This window comes from Diplotaxodon limnothrissa, linkage group LG12 (genome assembly GCF_057381915.1).
Source record: "Diplotaxodon limnothrissa isolate DT_005_m linkage group LG12, D_limnothrissa_male_GT1.1, whole genome shotgun sequence".
NCBI classification, from domain to species: domain Eukaryota; kingdom Metazoa; phylum Chordata; class Actinopteri; order Cichliformes; family Cichlidae; genus Diplotaxodon; species Diplotaxodon limnothrissa.
This window is the reverse complement of record NC_140607.1, coordinates 11,774,298-11,794,854: the sequence shown is the minus strand read 5'-3', so window position 1 is coordinate 11,794,854 and position 20,557 is coordinate 11,774,298. Positions and strand designations below refer to the sequence as shown.

At 41.0% G+C, this 20,557-nt stretch overlaps 1 protein-coding gene across 1 annotated transcript in view; it reads left to right on the top strand.

Annotated features, from left to right (window-relative positions):
- Window positions 1-20,557, top strand: part of LOC146620904 (voltage-dependent N-type calcium channel subunit alpha-1B-like) — a 149,221-nt gene that overhangs the window by 112,755 nt on the left and 15,909 nt on the right. The window contains 9 exon segments of the mRNA XM_085367722.1: window positions 481-698; window positions 4,406-4,518; window positions 4,684-4,796; window positions 4,876-5,007; window positions 7,891-7,963; window positions 8,046-8,163; window positions 8,327-8,394; window positions 13,121-13,227; window positions 16,858-16,923. Coding sequence (XP_085223848.1) covers window positions 481-698; window positions 4,406-4,518; window positions 4,684-4,796; window positions 4,876-5,007; window positions 7,891-7,963; window positions 8,046-8,163; window positions 8,327-8,394; window positions 13,121-13,227; window positions 16,858-16,923 — 1,008 coding nt within the window.

The following is a 20,557-nucleotide window of genomic DNA, read 5'->3' as shown; positions in this document are numbered from 1 at the left end:
ATCGATATCACATTGCTCAAACTAAAATCAATTTGAATTGGGAAATCGATTTTTTAAACCCACCACTAGTGCGTACTAAAAGTTACATATTATTGGGTTTCAGTTTGATTTTTGGGATGTTTCTTAAATTAAAGAAATAAGACTGGATGATCTTTGAGAGGTGCTATTCAAAACAAACACTGGTCAAAAATAATACAATGCTTCCTAACAGCTGATTTGATGTTGTTAACCTTGGGCTAAGTGTAAAAGCAGACCTCCTTAGCTGTCTGGGCCAAATAAAGTAAAGATGAGGATAAATATAATGAGAAGTGCCAGGAATACTAAGCCAATTCTGTAATCTGTCAGTAAGAATGATCAGTCTTAATCTACTTTAAGATCCATGGCTCTAGCTGATAATAATCAAACATATCTTGATTTGGAAGGAGCACCTCATTTTTAGACTTGGTAACTTTATTGCAATTTTGTATCTTTTGCTCCAACTGCCCCCCCAGGGTCGCCATATGCTCGGGCAAGTGTGAAGAGCAAGAATGAGAGTTCATCTTACTTCAGGAGGAAAGAGAAGAGGATTCGCTTCACCATCCGGCGTCTGGTTAAATCCCAGAGCTTCTACTGGACAGTGTTATGTCTGGTTGGCCTAAATACACTGTGTGTAGCTATAGTACACTATGACCAGCCTGAGTGGCTTACCTATGCACTATGTAAGTATTCAACAGTTCTATACATTTTAAATAATTTTCTTGTAATCCTGTATGTTTTCATGGACCTGTACGTTTTCAAAATCAATTTTAACTATAGTTACTAGTTGCTTAATATTAAATGTATTTTAGCCATTACTTGATATAAAAAATTCTCATATCAGTGCATGGATGGCTTTATTATTTTATTTTGGCCATGATACAGCTTGAAACATGATAGTTGTCAAAATGGATTTCAAGTGATTCTCTACTCATTGTTGAGATGGAGCGCTTTTTAGCCAGTTAAACCACGAAGAGGACCATTATCAACAGTTGAAGCAGTATTTACATGAAAGTAACTGCAAGTGTGCCATTCAAAATGAAAACATAAATACTCATGCCACTCTTTACCACCTAAAGTAGATAGCTTACACCTGTTGGTTCCGTCTTACCAGTAATGTTATAACAAATCAATATTACAGTTGTGGTCAGATGTTTACATTCATTCGTTATGGGAATGAATGTCATGGTAATTTTGAGCCTTCAGTGATTTCTTTTAACTCTTAGTTCTTTCGCCTGGATGGAATTGTTGTACAACATACACATTTAATGACTTTAAAAAGCAAGAATTGGGTGCACAAGCTGGAATTTGGTTTAATTTTTTTTAAAATCCACAGAATATGAAACATATACATATAGGCTCAATATGTGCACACACTCACAAGTCTGTAATAAGTGGTGCTAAAGGTTGAACAATGTCTTTTAACTTGACACAGTAAACATCTATTAAATTGCCATTAATGATCATGATTGACAAGAACCAGTATGTCTTTGATAGCATAAAAAGGATTTGTTTTAACTTGATTTTGCACTAATTGGACATTTAGTAAGAATAATGGGAGTCCAGGGAATTAAGTTAAGAAATATGGTATCTAACCAGATTCCCTACTCTGGGTGGCTTTGCCTTGGCCTCTAGAATCCTGGAGTAGTTTTTTGACCAAGATATGTCCTTCAATGTACATACTGTAATAAACAATTATGTAGGACTGCTTTCTTCTTCAATATTTCTAAAATTAGAAACATCCTGTCTCAGAGTGATGCTGAAAACCCAGTTCATGAATTTCTTACTTCTAGAGCGGACTACTGTGATTTGTTACTACCAGGATGTCCTAAAAACTCCCTGCGAAGCCTTCAGTAACAAGAGTGCTGACAGGGACTAGAAAGAGAGAGCATATTTCTCCTCTATTGGCTTCTCTTCATTGGTTCTCTGTTAAATCCAGAAGACAATTTAAAATTCTTCTCCTCACATAGAAGGTACTGTATAATCAGGCGCCAGCAGGTCTTAAAGACCTTATAGTACAGTATCACCTCAACTGAGCACTTTGCTCTCAGTGTGCGGGCTTACTTGTAGTTCCTAGGATATTTAAAGGGAGAAGTAGAGGCAGAGTCTTCAGTTTTCAGGCCCCTGTTCTGTGGAATCAGAGTATTAAAGTGTACAGGGAGTGCAGAATTATTAGGCAAATTAGTATTTTGTCCACATCATCCTCTTCATGCATGTTGTCTTACTCCGAGGTGTATAGGCTCGAAAGCCTACTACCAATTAAGCATATTAGGTGATGTGCATCTCTGCAATGAGAAGGGGTACGGTCTAATGACATCAACACCCTATATCAGGTGTGCATAATTATTAGGCAACGTCCTTTCCTTTGGCAAAATGGGTCAAAAGAAGGACTTGACAGGCTCAGAAAAGTCAAAAATAGTGAGATATCTTGCAGAGGGATACAGCAGTCTCAAAATTGCAAAGCTTCTGAAGCATGATCATCGAACAATCAAGCGTTTCATTCAAAATAGTCAACAGGGTCGCAAGAAGCGTGTGGAAAAACCAAGGCGCAAAATAACTGCCCATGAACTGAGAAAAGTCAAGCGTGCAGCTGCCAAGATGCCACTTGCCACCAGTTTGGCCATATTTCAGAGCTGCAACATCACTGGAGTGCCCAAAAGCACAAGGTGTGCAATACTCAGAGACATGGCCAAGGTAAGAAAGGCTGAAAGACGACCACCACTGAACAAGACACACAAGCTGAAACGTCAAGACTGGGCCAAGAAATATCTCAAGACTGATTTTTCTAAGGTTTTATGGACTGATGAAATGAGAGTGAGTCTTGATGGGCCAGATGGATGGGCCCGTGGCTGGATTGGTAAAGGGCAGAGAGCTCCAGTCCGACTCAGACGCCAGCAAGGTGGAGGTGGAGTACTGGTTTGGGCTGGTATCATCAAAGATGAGCTTGTGGGGCCTTTTCGGCTTGAGGATGGAGTCAAGCTCAACTCCCAGTCCTACTGCCAGTTTCTGGAAGACACCTTCTTCAAGCAGTGGTACAGGAAGAAGTCTGCATCCTTCAAGAAAAACATGATTTTCATGCAGGACAATGCTCCATCACACGCGTCCAAGTACTCCACAGCGTGGCTGGCAAGAAAGGGTATAAAAGAAGAAAAACTAATGACATGGCCACCTTGTTCACCTGATCTGGACCCCATTGAGAACCTGTGGTCCATCATCAAATGTGAGATTTACAAGGAGGGAAAACAGTACACCTCTCTGAACAGTGTCTGGGAGGCTGTGGTTGCTGCTGCACGCAATGTTGATGGTGAACAGATCAAAACACTGACAGAATCCATGGATGGCAGGCTTTTGAGTGTCCTTGCAAAGAAAGGTGGCTATATTGGTCGCTGATTTGTTTTTGTTTTGTTTTTGAATGTCAGAAATGTATATTTGTGAATGTGGAGATGTTATATTGGTTTCACTGGTAAAAATAAATAATTGAAATGGGTATATATTTGTTTTTTGTTAAGTTGCCTAATAATTATGCACAGTAATAGTCACCTGCACACACAGATATCCCCCTAAAATAGCTAAAACTAAAAACAAACTAAAAACTACTTCCAAAAACATTCAGCTTTGATATTGAGTTTTTTGGGTTCATTGAGAACATGGTTGTTGTTCAGTAATAAAATTATTCCTCAAAAATACAACTTGCCTAATAATTCTGCACTCCCTGTATAGAGGGCAAAAAGCATGAGCAAATTTGAAGATTGCTGCATAACTAACAACACTAGGTCACTCTGCTGTTTCTTCTCAAAATGTGCCATTCTGTTACATTATGTTTTAGGCTATGTCATCTTGTTTTATGTAAAAGGAAAAGGGATGAAAATAATTTAATTCACCCTAACATTAAGCACTCCAAATGAAGTGCATAAAAAAATGAAGAAATATTTATTAAATTTTCAAATGTACAACTATATTTTGACTTTTTTCTTACATTTGTGTAGTTGACTTATAATGTTAATGTCCAAAAATAACATATTACAGCCAGCTGCAACTAAGATTGTTGGTGCCATATTTGGATGCTGGTGGAGGTTTGAGGCTTTAAAGATCATGTTGCTCATCATCCTTCCATTCACTTGAAGCATTCCATTAGAATTATAGTACCAGCTTTATTATGATCCTGGTGAGATCATCTTTCTTGCATACAAAATTGCCGTTGCCTGTATCTGCTTTTTTTTTTTTTTTTTTTTACTAGTACTCTAATTCCTGTAGTTCTGTGCTGCAGCAACACGTGTAAACACACATGACTCAAACAGCGTTTTGTAATACACAAATAGTCTCTTTCTGTGTCTTATTCACTGTTGGCATAGCTGCTATAGAATCAGCTATATCTATTTCTTCTGGACAGACCTTGCGGAGTTTGTATTTTTGGGCCTGTTCCTGGTGGAGATGTCCATGAAAATGTATGGTCTTGGACCCCAGAACTACTTTCACTCCTCTTTCAACTGTTTTGACTTCGGGGTGAGTTGCCCACTTCAGTTGACTGTTTCGTCAATTTGTTGTGCATTTTGAGAACATTTATAGGGAAACTAGCATGATTCAGAACTAGTTCTATAGAAAAGAAATGTAGCAAATTATTGAAGAAAGAAATTCAGACGGTTTTGATTTATCAAACTGTGTTCACAGGTGATCATTGGCAGTATTTTTGAGGTGGTCTGGGCAGCCATGAAGCCCGGGGCTTCATTTGGAATCAGTGTCCTGCGAGCACTGAGGCTGCTCCGGATCTTCAAAGTCACCAAGTGAGTAAATGGAAATGTTTGTCTGTGTTCTGTAAAACCGGATTACACAATGGATTCATACTGGTGTGTCTTTGTGTAGGTACTGGAACTCATTAAGGAACCTTGTGGTATCCCTACTCAACTCCATGAAGTCCATTATTAGCCTGCTGTTTCTGCTCTTCCTCTTCATCGTGGTCTTTGCTCTGCTGGGTATGCAGCTCTTTGGTGGCCAGTGAGTAGATTTTTTCTGCTGATTTATTATTTATTTATTGTGATGCAGCTAATGACAAGACTCTTGGCAGGATTTACTAAGCAGGAAAAATTAGCTGGAGCAGCATTTCGGTAAGGCAATGATGGAGCACATTACTGTACTAAATCCAGTAATTAGACCAGTGGTTCCCAAACTTTTTTTGCTAGGCAGGGGGGCCTAGCAAAAAAAGTTTGCGAACATTTTTCCTGTAAAACAAAGGGGGTTGTTTTACAAGAATAATGTTCGCGACCCCCCCCCCCCCCCTTGTTGCACGTACATGCACACATGCACAAACACATCCTCCAACCACACACACACCCATATTTTGCTCCATTGCGGTTTCTTTCACACCTCAAACATTTAGTAAACAATTCAACAAATACAAGTAATCTGCAACAAATGACAGGTAGTAATAAAATAAACTACTAACTCTTTTAGGATACTTCCACACCAACACGGATATTTTTGAAAACGCAGCTGTTTCGTCCACACGTAAACGGCGTTTCCTATCACCAAAAACTGAGATTTTTTTAAAACTCATTTTTTTCCGTTTACGTGTGGGTGAGGAATACAGAGTTCATCACGCAACGTCAAAGGTATGTGCCTTTTTTCACGTCACGCTGTGCGCCACGTTTACATGAGATGAATTGCAGAATGGGAGATAGAGACAAAATACTGTTACTGTTAATCTTACTGTCTTCAGGTTTTACACGCTTACATATACACACGCAGTTACTGTCCCTCCATTTAGAAAGTAGTGATGGGATTTCCAGCTCTTTTTAGAGAACCGGCTCTTTCGGCTCGGCTCACTAAAAAGAGCCAGCTCTTTCGGCTCCCAACCGCCTCTTCAGGTTGTTTTGTTGCTTTAATTAATTAATTATCAACAACAATATAAAATTATGCACAAAAGGAATTAGTAATGTAAAAAAACGTGGTTTTCTTTATGTATGCTTATATATAAATATTTATGGGGGTCCCTAGAGACGAAACACGTACAAACTTCAAAGCACTTAGAAATTCCAAAGCACGTACAAACTCCAAAACACATTTCTAGCGTTAACTGAACTTCCAAAACAGAGCTACCTAGATCACTTAAATTACACAATCGAATTCATACGTCTATTGTTTTTGTATTAATACACAAACACTCATATATATATATATATATATATATTCAAATTATTTAAAAAAAACTTCATTTACCTGTTACTACCACACACCCAATCCGATTGTTGGTACTTCCTGGCTTGTGTAGCCACTAGGTAACAAAATCTCAACACGGCCCCTAGCATCCTGGAGCATTTCCGTTGTGTTTTGGAGTTTGTACGTGTTTTGTCTCTGTAAATATACTTTTATTTATTCACGCCACATAAAATGTAATAAATAAATTATAAAATACAGAAACCAGCTATTTACATTTCATACATTTCAACTTTTAACTACTTAAATTTTCAGCTTTTTCCTTTTAAACAAATTCAAAGTGAAACAACACAAAACACTGCAAACCACAAAACAATAAAATATAAATTAAAATATGGGGAAAAAAAGAACGCCCAGATCTTTAATTAAGGGAAAGGTTGGCATTTAGAAATATTAATATCACACTCAACTGACTGCGTTTTATCTTCCCATTGCACTGATGGGTGGACAGTTCTTAGGTGCCTGTGCATGTTGTTTGTGGAGCTGGCTCTATATGATATCCTTTTCTTGTAGACTTTACACTCTGCCTTTTTTTTGTCAATAAGATTGACGTCTGGTTCCAGACTTTGCTTCTTTTCTTTGTGTCACTCATTTTCTTTACTGTACTTTTCCAATGTGACGGTGTTGTCTCTTGTTGCTCCCGGCTCTCTTTCTTTCCCTCTCCCTCCTGCTCTTGTTGTGTGCTACTGCTGTTGCGAGTGTAACTACCGCCCAGCCCCCTCAGCTCAGTGCTGTGCAGAGGGGGGAGGGGCGCAAACGCAAGGCTCTGTTTGCCGTCTCTGCTCAGCGCAAACACAAGGGTGACTTGCAGTGTGAAGCAAAGAAAAGTGAAAGAGAGGGCAGGAGAAAGAAAAAAACAAACAAACAAAAAAATCCACGGCTCCCAATAAGGAGCCGGTTCACATCGTTCACTTCAAAGATCCGGCTCTAAGAGCCATTTCGTTCGCGACCGACCCATCAATATTAGAAAGGCAGAGGCATATTTTCTAGTCTTTGGCTCAGAATGAAGTTGGTTTGGAAACATATTCAGCTATGCTTCATCTCCTGCTTTGCGTTTCTGTGAGCGCGACGTGCTATCAGTGTCCAAGCGTCTTGTTCCACCCCCCTTTTCATACCGCTACCACTACAATCAACTGATTTAGGTTGGTGTGCAGGTGGAGGACAATGGTGAAGCAATACAGAGATACAAGGATTGAGAAATGGAGATGTGAATATTACATATATTTTGGTTGCACAAAAGGATAACTGACAGCAAAGTGGAAACAATGATTAATTAAAAAAAACAAAACACGTTATACTGCTAACAGAACTTTGGCTCTTTGCAAGCCTCTGAACAAACAGCATGCTAACGCAATGCTAGCCAAGAACCCTGCATGATTATCTTTTGCCTACATTGGGTTTGAAGTAATTAAGTCCCAGTTGACAGACACCACTACAAGCCTCTTAAATTTGAGAAGGAAAAATAGTCAGTGATCAACCACGAGGTCCCACAGCCTCAGATGACTCAAATTTAATGATAAACATATATATTTGGAATAATTTACAGGAGTGTAATTGAGAGGACAATAAGTTGCTCAATACAGCAGGAGGTGGAGGATGAGTGAGAGGTATAGTGCTGAGGCTTTGTAGACTAATCACAGTCAGAGACTATTCATCTCCCTGCAGGTTTAATTTTGAAGACGAAACACCGACAACCAATTTTGACACATTCCCAGCAGCCATTCTCACCGTCTTCCAGGTAAAGATCAATTAAGTCATGTTATATTTTTTCATACTACCACTGAACTGGACCCCTAAAGCAGTCTCTGTCTCCCCTGCAGATCCTAACTGGAGAGGACTGGAACGCAGTCATGTACCATGGGATTGAATCCCAGGGGGGTGTGCATGGGGGAATGTTCTCTTCCATTTATTTCATCGTACTTACTCTCTTTGGAAATTGTATCCTGCCTCATATATCAAGATAGATTCTCTTTGTTGACACCAGGCAGCTTTATAGCCCTGCCAAAGTTTTTATTATTGATTTGAAGATTAGCTGGACCTGTAAATACTGATTCTGTGTTTATCAATCCTTTGGTGTTTTCCTGAGAACATAAATAACCAGACACCCTCCTCAATGTGTTCTTGGCCATTGCTGTTGATAATCTTGCAAATGCCCAGGAGCTCACTAAGGTACGATATATTGTTATATATTTCATTTAATTTTTCACCCTTAGTAAAATCTTCCATGGCCTTTTACTTCATTTTTTCTTAATCCTCTGAATCATCCTCAGTCTTAACTTTAACTAAAGGTAGTCAGATTTTTGATCTATTTTTATGCCTGTTTTCTCTAAATAAAGGGCCATGGTGTGATGACAGAGGGTTAAGACACAGCACTGACAAGATTATGATGTAATCATTATGATGTCATAATCTTGGATGAGTAGGTTGATGGACATCCTTAGATTAAGGATCGAGTTCTTTAGATAACTGGAAGGTGTAGAAGAACTCTTGCAATCTTCTTTACTTAGCCCTCAGGGACATTCCATGTCAACTGGCCAAATGCTTATAACGCTGACTATCTGGGATTTCTCAGAAAAAGTCCCCTGCTAATGCTATAACACCTGGTGTAATACAAAAGCCAATTTTTGTGTTATGCCATTATTAGTTCATAATAATGAACTATGTTCATTATTATGAACATAATAACAGGGGCTATGTTGTCTGGTAGGGTCTCCCATGGCAAATTGGCCCTGGGTGAGGGACCAGACAAAGAGCGATTCATAAGACCCTTATGAAAAGGACATCGAGGGAACAGTTTACCCTGCCCGGGATAGGGTTACCGGGGCCCCGCCCTGGAGCCAGGCCCGGGGAGGGTGCCCGAGGGCGAGCGTCTGGTGGCCGGGCCTTAGTCCATGGGGCCCGGCCGGGCAGAGCCCGAAGAGGAGACATGGGCCCATCGTCCCGCAGGCCCACCACCCGCACGAGGCGCCATAGGGGTCGGGTGCATTGTGTGCCGGGTGGCGGTCAGGAGCGGAGGCCCTGGTGGACTGACCCCCGGCTGCCAAGACTGGCAATTGGGACATGGAATGTCACCTCTCTGGTGGGGAAGGAGCCTGAGTTAGTGCGTGAGGTTGAGAGGTACCGGCTAGATATAGTCGGGCTCACCTCTACGCATGGCTTGGGCTCTGGAACCAGTCTCCTGGAGAGGGGCTGGACTCTGTCTCAGTCTGGAGTTGCCCCTGGTGAGAGGCGGCGGGCTGGGGTGGGTATCCTAATATCCCCTCGGCTTGCTGCCGGTACGTTGGGGTTCTTCCCGGTGGATGAGAGGGTTTATCCCTGCGCCTTAGGGTCGGGGAACGAGTCCTGACTGTCATCTGCACTTATGCGCCAAGTGGCAGTTCAGAGTACCCAGCCTTCTTAGAGTCCCTGGGGGGGGGGGGGGTGCTGGAGGGTGCTCCACCTGGAGACTCTGTTGTCCTACTGGGAGACTTCAATGCTCACGTGGGTAACGACAGCAAGACTTGGAGGGGCGTGACTGGGAGGAACGGCCTCCCTGATCTGAACCTGAGCAGTGTTTTGTTATTGGACTTCTGTGCAAATCACAGTTTGGCCATAACGAACACCTTGTTCGAACATAAGAGTGTCCATAAGTGCACGTGGCACCAGGACGCTCTAGGTCGCAGGTCGATGATCGATTTTGTAATTGTATCACCAGACCTGCGACCAGAAGTTCTGGACACTCAGACAAAGAGAAGGGCTGAGCTGTCAACTGATCACCACCTGGTGGTGAATTGGATCAGGTGGCGGGGTAGGACACCTGACAGACCCGGTGCACCTAAACGCGTAGTGAGGGTGTGCAGGGAATGCCAATTTCCGGGGGGCGAGGTCACTGAGGCAGTTAAACAACTCCTTGGTGGCAGAGCCCCTGGTGTGGATGAGGTCCGCCCCGGGTTCCTGAAGGCTCTGGACGTTGTAGGGCTGTCCTGGTTGACACGCCTCTACAATGTTGCGTGGAGATCAGTGGAAGTATCCCTGGACTGGCAGACCGGGGTGGTGGTCCCCAGCTTTAAGAAGGGGGACCGGAGGGTGTGTTCCAACTACAGGGGGATCACACTCCTCAGCCTCCCTGGGAAAGTCTATGCCAGGGTGCTGGAAAGGAGAGTTCGTCCGTTAGTCGAACCTCGGATACAGGAGGAACAATGTGGTTTTTGTCCTGGTCGCGGAACACTGGACCAGCTCTTTATCCTCTCCAGGATACTTGAGGGTGCATGGGAGTTTGCCCAACCAGTCTACATGTGTTTTGTGGACTTGGAGAAGGCATTCGACCGTGTCCCTCGGGGTGTCCTGTGGGGGGTGTTGCGGGAATATGGGGTGTCTGGCCCATTGCTACGGGCCATTCGATCCCTATACAACCGTTGCAAGAGCTTGGTTCGCATTGCCGGCAATAAGTCGGACTCGTTCCCGGTGGGTGATGGGCTCCGCCAGGGCTGCCCTTTGTCTCCGGTTCTGTTCATAATTTTTATGGACAGGATTTCTAGGCGCAGCCAAGTGGCGGAGGGCTTTCGCTTTGGTGGCCTCAGAATCTCATCTCTGATTTTTGCAGATGATGTGTTTCTGTTGGCTTCATCGGGTAAGGGCCTCCAGCTCGCACTGGAGCGGTTCGCAGCCGAGTGTGAAGCAGCGGGAATGAGGATCAGCACCTCCAAATCTGAGGCCATGGTTCTCAGCCGGAAAAGGGTGGAGTGCCCACTCCGGGTCGGGGATGAGTTCCTGCCCCAAGTGGAGGAGTTCAAGTATCTCGGGGTCTTGTTCGCGAGTGATGGGAGAAGGGAGCCGGAGATCGACAGACGGATTGGGGCTGCAGCTGCAGTAATGCGGACGCTGCACCGGTCCGTCGTGGTGAAGAGGGAGCTGAGTGTAAAAGCGAAGCTCTCAATTTACCGGTCGATCTACGTCCCTACCCTCACCTATGGCCACGAGCTGTGGGTAGTGACCGAAAGAACGAGATCGCGGATACAAGCGGCAGAAATTAGCTTCCTCCGAAGGGTGGCTGGCCTCTCCCTTAGAGATAGGGTGAGAAGTTCGGCCATCCGGGAGGGGCTCAGAGTAGAGCAGCTGCTGCTCCACATCGAAAGGAGCCAGCTGAGGTGGTTCGGGCATCTGACAAGGATGCCCCCTGGGCGCCTCCTGGGTGAGGTGTTCCAGGCATGTCCCACCGGGAGGAGGCCCCGGGGCAGACCCAGGACACGCTGGAGAGATTATATCTCTCGGCTGGCCTGGGAACGCCTTGGTATTCCCCCGGATAAGCTGGAGGAGGTGGCTGGGGAGAGGGAGGTCTGGGCCTCTTTGCTTAGGCTGCTGCCCCCGCGACCCGGCCCCGGACAAAGCGGATGAAAATGGATGGATGGATGGATAGTTCATAAAATATTTTTTATGAAGTTCTAGGCATTTTCAAGCCTTTTCTGAAGGAAAAGTGTATCACAAAAACAAAAGAATAAGAAATATTGCTAGATAGTGTAATCAGAGTAGAACCAAATTTGGCTGTTTCTGGATGGTACTCTAATTAATTAATTTAGTTAATGTGCATATTTTTTATTTTCATTTCAAATGATCATTTTTTGATAATCTTCACAGTTATCATTTTCTGTTAAACCATATTCACTATAATGTTATGATTCTAAGTTATCCTGTTAGATATATAATATACTAATGATACTTCTGAAAACTTAGCTTCATATATCAAATACTTTTCAACATATGTATTTAAACAAAGGTCGGTTGACCCACTTTCATTTTTTCATACATAATGTGAAATAGTTAATGTTATTGTTTTCTAGTTATAACTGAGAAAATAATTTTGTTAAATATATGCATATCTTGCTTCTAAATTTTAACCAGAGTTTTCAGAATCTTCCGGGGCTGCGCTTGTCAAAATGGTAGCCATTTAAAGCAGGTCTTGAAAATGAAACACATGCATATATTTAGCTAACTTGAGTAGTAATTGAGTAGAAATTTAGAATTTAGTTCTATTTGGGTTGCAATATTTACTTTTAGTTTTGTTTTGTGGTATAGCTTGTGATATTTTCTCATGAAATAAAGATTTTTTTTATGAAATATTAATTTTTTTGTCACAAAAATGAAAAAAAATTCTTTATTATTCTATATTATAAAATTATTCTGTTTTTATCATCATTCCTAAAGCTTTTGATGTAAAACAAACAAACAAACACAATTCTGATTTTAACTAAGGTCTAAACCTATGCTATATTTAGAAGAAAGGCAAGATAGATTTTTTTAATAATTAAAAGGGAAAGGTTTCAGTTTGAATTATCTATTTGTCCCTGATTGCCAGAACTTCACTATTTAATATGACAAAAAATGATATATTCTTATTGTTGGGGGTTAGAGTTAGAATTAGGGTGAAGGCTGGTGTCATCAATAGGTGGCTTAGACCTCAGAGGTTTAATTAAGGGTGTTTTCACACTGTTGGTGTTTAGTCCGTTTAGATCAAACTTGTCCTTTTATCTCTTTGTGCCATGTGTTCGATTTTTGTCTGTGTGAAAGAAAACCAGATTACATGTAAAAGGTGAGGAAAAGTGATTTGGAACAGACTAAAGATGCTATTGATGTCAAAATGCCCTAAGATGGCAAGCCCAGGTTTTGGCAAAAGAAAAAAGAACCTCGTAATCTTCAGTGATTTTACCCTTATAATATATCCATATTCTGAATGCTCCTGCTAGACTTAAATTTGCCTTGTTCTTTAATAGTGGACCTTCTATCAACAATGGTCACAGTAAAATAAATATATTATAAAGGACTTCTCAGTGTATTGAGTGACAACTTGTTATTTATTATAGTCCTGAAATAAACACAAGTTAAAATATGTGTCCATGTATGTTTTTTTCTATACCTATAGGATGAAGAGGAGCAAGAGGAGGCTATTAATAAGAAACTTGCCCTCCAGAAGGCCAAGGAGGTAAAGGAAGTCAGCCCCATGTCAGCTGCTAACATTTCCATCACAGCGTAAGTCTACTTCCTTTAATGTTTGTCCTGACTTGATAAACTGCATCGTAGTGACTCCCAAGAATTGTGGGTGGTTTTCCTTTAGCTACATTAAGGACCACTTTACAAGTATGCAGTCTAAATCCTTCCATCCTGTGTCAATATTCAACACACAGAATACATTTTTGCATTTTTGATGTTCATATTAAATCTTTGTCCACAAAATATCATTACAAATATAGAAAAAAAGCAGAAATATGTAACAGCTTAGCACAAAACAACTCAGCTAGAATGGTTCTCTGAGATTGCAGACCAAAGCCAATGCTCAACTCTTCTGTGATATAACAAACACCATCTTAACAAATATCAGAATAGTATTTCCAAAGCTATTAGATCTGTGCAGGTTGGATACTAGCATTCCCTAGTGTTCAGCTGTTGCGAAATCACTTTGATTGGCTGTGACACATGTTCAGAAAACATCATTTTGTGAGGCTTGATGAGACAATCATCCCTGCCTACTGATAAATACTGGGAAATACATTTGTGACTAAAAAAAAGTTAATGTTTGTCAAAACAAAAACGTCAAATCCAGTGTGGCAGAAAAATTTAAACTTTAAACTTTGCTTGATCCAACAAATCAAATCATGCATATGGTTCAGAATGTGTTAATTGTTTATTCATATTTATATGTAAACAGTTCATTACATGGTCATTATCTGGAACACAAAACATCCTTGACTACTGTTTGTTAATTCAAATTAGACTTTCTCAATATCTTTGTTATCTATGCTAGCGCTTACATCTTGTGGAGATTTACCCACTTGAGGAATGGTCATCTGAAATATATGTACGTGGATGTTTTATATCTAAAACTTTTAATCCGAAAATATTTTTCTTTGAGACATCGTTTTAGAAAGTATTAGTGTGGATTGCACGGGCAGCACGGTGGCACGGTGGTTAGCACTGTTGCCGCACAGCAAGAAGGTCCTGAGTTCAATTCCACCATCAGGCCGGGGTCTTTCTGTGTGGAGTTTGCATGTTCTCCCCGTGTTTGCGTGGGTTCTCTCCGGGTACTCCGGCTTCCTCCCACTGTCCAAAGACATGCAGCTTGTGGGGATAGGTTAATTGGATAATCCAAATTGCCACTAGGTGTGAATGTGCGAGTGAATGAGAGTGCGAATGGTTGTCTGTCCCTATGTGTTAGCCCTGCGACAGACTGGCGACCTGTCCAGGGTGTACCCTGCCTTTCGCCCCATGACAGCTGGGATAGGCTCCAGCGCCCCCCGCGACCCTGAAAAGGATAAGCGGAAGCGAATGAATGGATGGATGGATGGATAGTGTGGATTGACCATTGTCAAGGCTAATAGGATGGTAGACTTTAGCACAGCGCTCGGGAGATCACAGTTCAGTAAGACAAGAAAAGGGAAATAGTCCAGGAACAAAGCGAATCAACACATCCAAAATTTACAGTTCACACTCCCTTTCAACTGAGGATTAAGCGCACCACACCAGGGAAGGAAATCCAGGGGCCTGTGCACAGGAAACAGACAGTCAAAATCCGAGCAAAAACAGAGTAGCAGGAGCCAGGGTTTCAGCTAACCGATTAGCCCAATTACCAAACAAAGAGTTATCCTCATCCACTACCTTAAGTAGTGGATTCTTGATAAACATGTGGGTGATTAGAGCAGGTGTGCCTGGCCAGAGTTGGGAACCCGTAAAAAGAGGAGAGAGGGGAAACACAAGGGAGAGCTAGACAAAAAACAAAACCTTGATGTGCAAGCCAAGGAAGACTCACTGTGTAGAATATGAAAGTTGCCCTTCTTCCAGTCCCACGTAGTACAGGACAGTAGACCGGCACTGGGATTCTATTGCGATTGGTAAGACGTTTATTTTGCTCCATGGTCCTTAGCAGGATAGCATAGGTAGCCTTCCAGTGGCAGTGCCAACTGCATAGATTATGCCATACGACAAGCTCACCTTCTATGGCATGTCATGACATCATGGGCATACTCCACCAAGCAAATTTACTTACAGGTATAAATAAAGTAACCTTGAATCCTTGGTCATCCCTGGTTACGTAATCATTATGATTACGTAACCAGGGATGACCAAGGACCAGAGGAGTAAGAAGGGCTTCAAACACATAGAAGCTCACATCTTCAGTGTGGTTGCCAGAGAGAGTGAGTGAGACAGTCTGAGTCTTGTGTGATATCAGGGAGGTCCTTTTCCATCCAGGGCCATGACTTAAAATACTTTACAGAGGGACATTATTGGGACATTGTTAGTGCGGGGGAGAATAAGAGCCAGGAGCATTCTGGGAAAGTTAAATTTTCACCTGTGTTTGCGGACATGGTCATCAATTTTTACACATTGCAAATTTACTTGATGAGCAGCCAACATCAGGGTTAGACTCAAAAACATTCCGAAATTTAGGAATGAAATCTTCAAAAGAAAGAATGGGGCTTGCTTTTAGCACAGCCTGTGCCCATTTTAGCACCTGGTCTTAAAATATCTCCACAAAAAAAGCAATCTTGGAACAATCTGACTCATATGCCCTTTTTTGTTTGAATACTAGCAAACTCTATGTGTAAGAAATCCAGCACATTTGCTAAACTCACCCTTGAACACCTCGGGAGTGGAGAGACAGTCAGTTCTCTGATCTGAGGAGGTGAGGGGATAGAGGCTGAAAATGGTGGATTAACCATACCTTTTTACTACCTTTTACCTCTGCGATTTCTTCAGCGATCATGGTTCGCCAATAATGTGGCGGAGCATTTGCTCATGCCAGTCCACTTCCTTTGAAGTGAAAGCACAGCTCACAAGAGTCAGCTCAGTCCATTTTTGTGGTTGTATTGTTCTGTCAGAGATGATTGGCAGGTCCAATAAAAACAGAGCCTTAGCCTCAGCAAGATGTGATGAATCTCGCCAACAAATATAAACATAAAAAACAAGCACAGAGAAACAAGAAGGAGAAACATTAAATACTAAGAGAAAAACAGACAAAGAACAAAACCTGGAGTAGACAGCCAAGCAGGATGGAGGCACCATGGCAGTCACAGTCAGAATGTTCTTTAATTAGATATATTAACATAACATATATTAAATAACCAACAATTGCACCAGTTTCTTAAACTGTCATGTAAATAACAACCAGGATAAGGGATTGTAGAACCTTAATTAAAACCTAATTGATTCCCCTTCCTTGTTTGCACATTATCCTATATGTAGTTAGGAAATGTCAAGATGATCAAGAAAACCACCCATCTGAATAAAGTATAATTTTGCCAAACCTCCTCTAAGGGTTAGACTCTGTTAGTGTCAGTGGACCTCTGGCTTGAGAATTTGAATCTCAAGGTTGTCTCCAAAAGTTGATTCTGTTCATGTGGACGTAGCGTTTTCAGTGGGAGAAACATTTCGTCACTCATCGAAGTGACTTCTTCAGTCTCAGCTGACTGCAGGTTTCCCTAATCTTATAAACAGTACATTTGCATAATGACTGAAACCAGCCCAGTCCTCATTTCATTCTCATTTGATAGGATACTAATAGACAGAGTAGACAGATAATAATTGAATGTTGTCTGGCTGTTTCTCTGACTTCATGCTATATGTTTTCCCCACGTTCCCCTTTTTTTTTTTTTTGTGCATGTGCAGTTTTCTAACATGCAGTTGAAGTAACGTGCACTCTAGCAGCTCGTCCATCTGCAGCATTAGCTCACTGTGAGTTATTTTTACAACTTTGAAGTTCTGTCATTAACGTCCCCACATCCCTCTCCTGTTGACGTTAAACACTGTACTCTTATCAGGTAAACCTTTTTGTCATTCTGCCTTTGTGCCTAAAATGACATGGGGGCTCTTATCACTCATACCTTGTGACAGAGTTGTATGTGTCAGTAAAATTACGTGTGTATTTTTTACTGATTTTACTTGTAATCGACAAGTGTCGTGAGTGACTGTCAGCTCTTAACTCTTTATTATCATCACCTTTTGCTGATTTCTTTTCAGTGTCTGCCCTACCTCTTCTGTACAGTTTAGATTTCCTGCTTAAACCATGTATGTGGATGTATAACTGCAGGTTTGACTCATTTTCCAAGCTGGCTATTTTATTGTTCAGTGTATGTTGGGGCATAGTGTAAAATGTAAAGGTACAGTGGTTTAGAAATAATTTAAACCTGATATTTAGTTATTGAATTTAAATAGTAGAAAGATAATAACTGACACTTATGAACAATGATAGCTTTTAATCACAACTTAAAATATCAAATTATAATGTAGTGGTTTTTTGTTGTTTTTGTTATGAATATAATTCTGCAAGATTTAAGTGGGTGATTGCAGTCGAGATATTTAAGCACCTGAATTATTGTAATACAAAATTATTTGTGTTTTGTCTTGCTAAATGAAGGGAGTTCTTCACAAAAAGACATTGTATAGATTAGAGATGGACCGATCCGATATTACGTATCGGTATCGGTCCGATACTGACCTAAATTACTGGATCGGATATCGGAGAAAAATAAAAAATGTAATCCGATCCATTAAATATCACGAAAGCACCTCACAAAACTTGCAACACGCCGTAACTCACCTCAGAACGTTAGCACGTCGGAGCAGTATGCATCACGTGATAGAGCGGCTGTGGCATGCGGGACCTGTCGGTGGTCTGGATAGCATTTGGAGCTTCGCTAGCAACCCGGCATTTCATCTCCGACAAAGTTATCCCCGAGAGAAGTAAAGCAAGTGTGTAAGTCCATCTCTGAATGTTTGTAAAGCATTCCTGCATTAAGCTTAACGAGCGACTGCCTCTCGCTCTCCGGCTGCTACTTCAATCATGAAACTGCTTAATGATCAGCTGATCGGCTTTTCTGTCGCGAGTCCGTGTCTCTTGTTTGCTTTTGGCCCACTTTGCACCAGAAAGAGGAAACCAGCGGCTGAACAACAGCAGCACGTTTAAGCTTGATCAGCTGTTGTTAGAATGTATTTAATATTACTTTCTACTCCAGGATCTTTTTCTACGTAGCTGACGCTGGTAACTGTGCAGGGGCGGATCTAGCAAAGTTTAGCCAGGGGGGCCGATAGGGCATTAACAGGGAAAAGGGGACACAAAGACATACTTTTCTTTCTTATTCTCATTTAAAATGTCTCGCTTTTAATTATTTAATATTTATCTGAATCTTACACCCAAAGTTTTAATCTGATGTAAAATGTATAGAAGTCCATTACTGCATATAGTAACTATTAAGTCTAATATATATACCCTAGTAAGCTATAGTACTTTTTCCTTTGGGAAGGTACCATCTGTGCAGTCTGCAATTTTGTTGAAGAAAGATGTTGAATCTATTTAATATTTCTTGAAAAAGAATTGATTTCTGTGCATTTTTTTTCACACTCCATCAAATTAAGGTTGATTACGTCGATTAAGCATCATGAGGTGGAGCGTGAGGGGTGGTTCCCTATTTTTTATTTATTTATTTTTGTTGTTGCTGGGAGTTGGAACCCTATTAGTTAGGTTGCTTAATATTTATGCTAAGTACTCTTTAAAATACCAGAATAGGGAGGATGGTGTAGGTTTAAGTTTATTAGATTGATCAGTATTGCTGAACTATGAAATTTTTTTTTTTGCATACAGGTATAACAGAATAGCTTTAGTGTAGTTGTTGTTTTAAACTTGAGTATGAACTTATACAAAATGCAGCAAGATATTTAAAAAACAGTTTTGTTGATTAAAAAACACTATATCGGATTCATATCGGTATCGGCAGATATCTAAATTTATGATATCGGTATCGGTATCGGACATAAAAAAGTGGTATCGTGCCATCTCTAGTATAGATGGTTGCTTGTGTTACTCCAGCACCTGAATATGTTATTAATAGTACCTCTACAGATGTGCAAGTTACCCATGTCAGGTACACTGATGATGGGTACGCAAAGTTCAGACTTTTAAACAAAGTTGTAACAAGTTTATTTCAGTAATGACCAGCATTCTACCAAGAGCAGTGCAAATTAGAAATTCAAAACTGATCATAGTGGATAAAGGAGAAGAGTGACCAAAATAATGCAGTGTTAGTACAGGCTTCACACATTTGTTTTCTGGATTGGATTGGTTTTAATGCAGGCACAATAATCCACAATGAGTCAGAGTCATTATGATGCTTGCAAAGCAAATAGTTTCTTTATTTTATATGTAACCCCTTCATAAATCCAGTCGACTACAGCCCGTTCACCAATATAAGCAAACATATTAGACATACAAAAACACATAAAAACAACAACAACAAAAAAATCACTTTTCAACTGTTTTTCATGCAGATCTTCATAAGTTGTGGTTGCATTTCTTCGGCATTTAGGTAGAGAGTACAAAGGGAATAACATTTTTAGGTGGTGGGTAATTTAAATTAAAACATTTTGAAGATACAGCTGCTGTATTTCCCAGGGAGGGTGCAAGATATTGCCACTCAAAGATGGAGAAAGTTGTAAGAACGACAGGGCAGGAGAGGAAGGTCAGGACAGTAGGTCATATTTAAAATTAAGGACTGCTCAGTGCTATTCAGTGAAGTGGAAATTTAAAGCACATGTAATGTCCTTACTTGTTAAATCAGATATTTGATCTATATATGATGTGAAGGTTGTTACCTTTTTTTATTTTTTCGTATTGAAATGTTCTGCAAAACAAACTTAAGAATCAGAATCAGAATACTTTATTGATCCCTGGGGGAAATTATTTTTTGTTACAGTGCTCCATTATAAACCAACATTAAGACAAGACAGACAATACACTAACTAAGAATAGTACAATATATACATATATATACATACATACATACATACATACATAAGTCACTCATAAATAAATAGCTGAAAAAGAAACATGTGTAGTTATAGCAGCAAACAGTGTGTTAAGTGGATGCGTTGTACAGGGAGATGGCCACAGGCAGGAAAGATTTCCTGTGTCATTCAGTGGTGCTTTTCGGTCATCTCAGTCTCTCACTGAACGTGCTCCTGTGACTGACCAGCATGTCATGGAGTGGGTAGGAGGTGTTATCCAACATTGTCTTTATCTTGGACAGCATCCGCCTCTCCGACACCACCTTGAGGGAGTCCAGCTCCATCCCCACAACATTGCTGGCCTTACGGATTAGTTTATTGAGTCTGTTGGCATCTGCGACCCTCAGCCTGCTCCCCCAGCATGCAACAGCATAGAGGATCGCACTGGCCACAACAGACTCATAGAAAATCCTCAGCATTTTCCGGCATATGTTGAAGGACCTCAGTCGCCTCAAAAAATAGAGACGACTCTGGCCCTTCCTGTAAAGTGCTGTGGTGTTTTTAGCCCAGTCCAGTTTATTGTCAATGT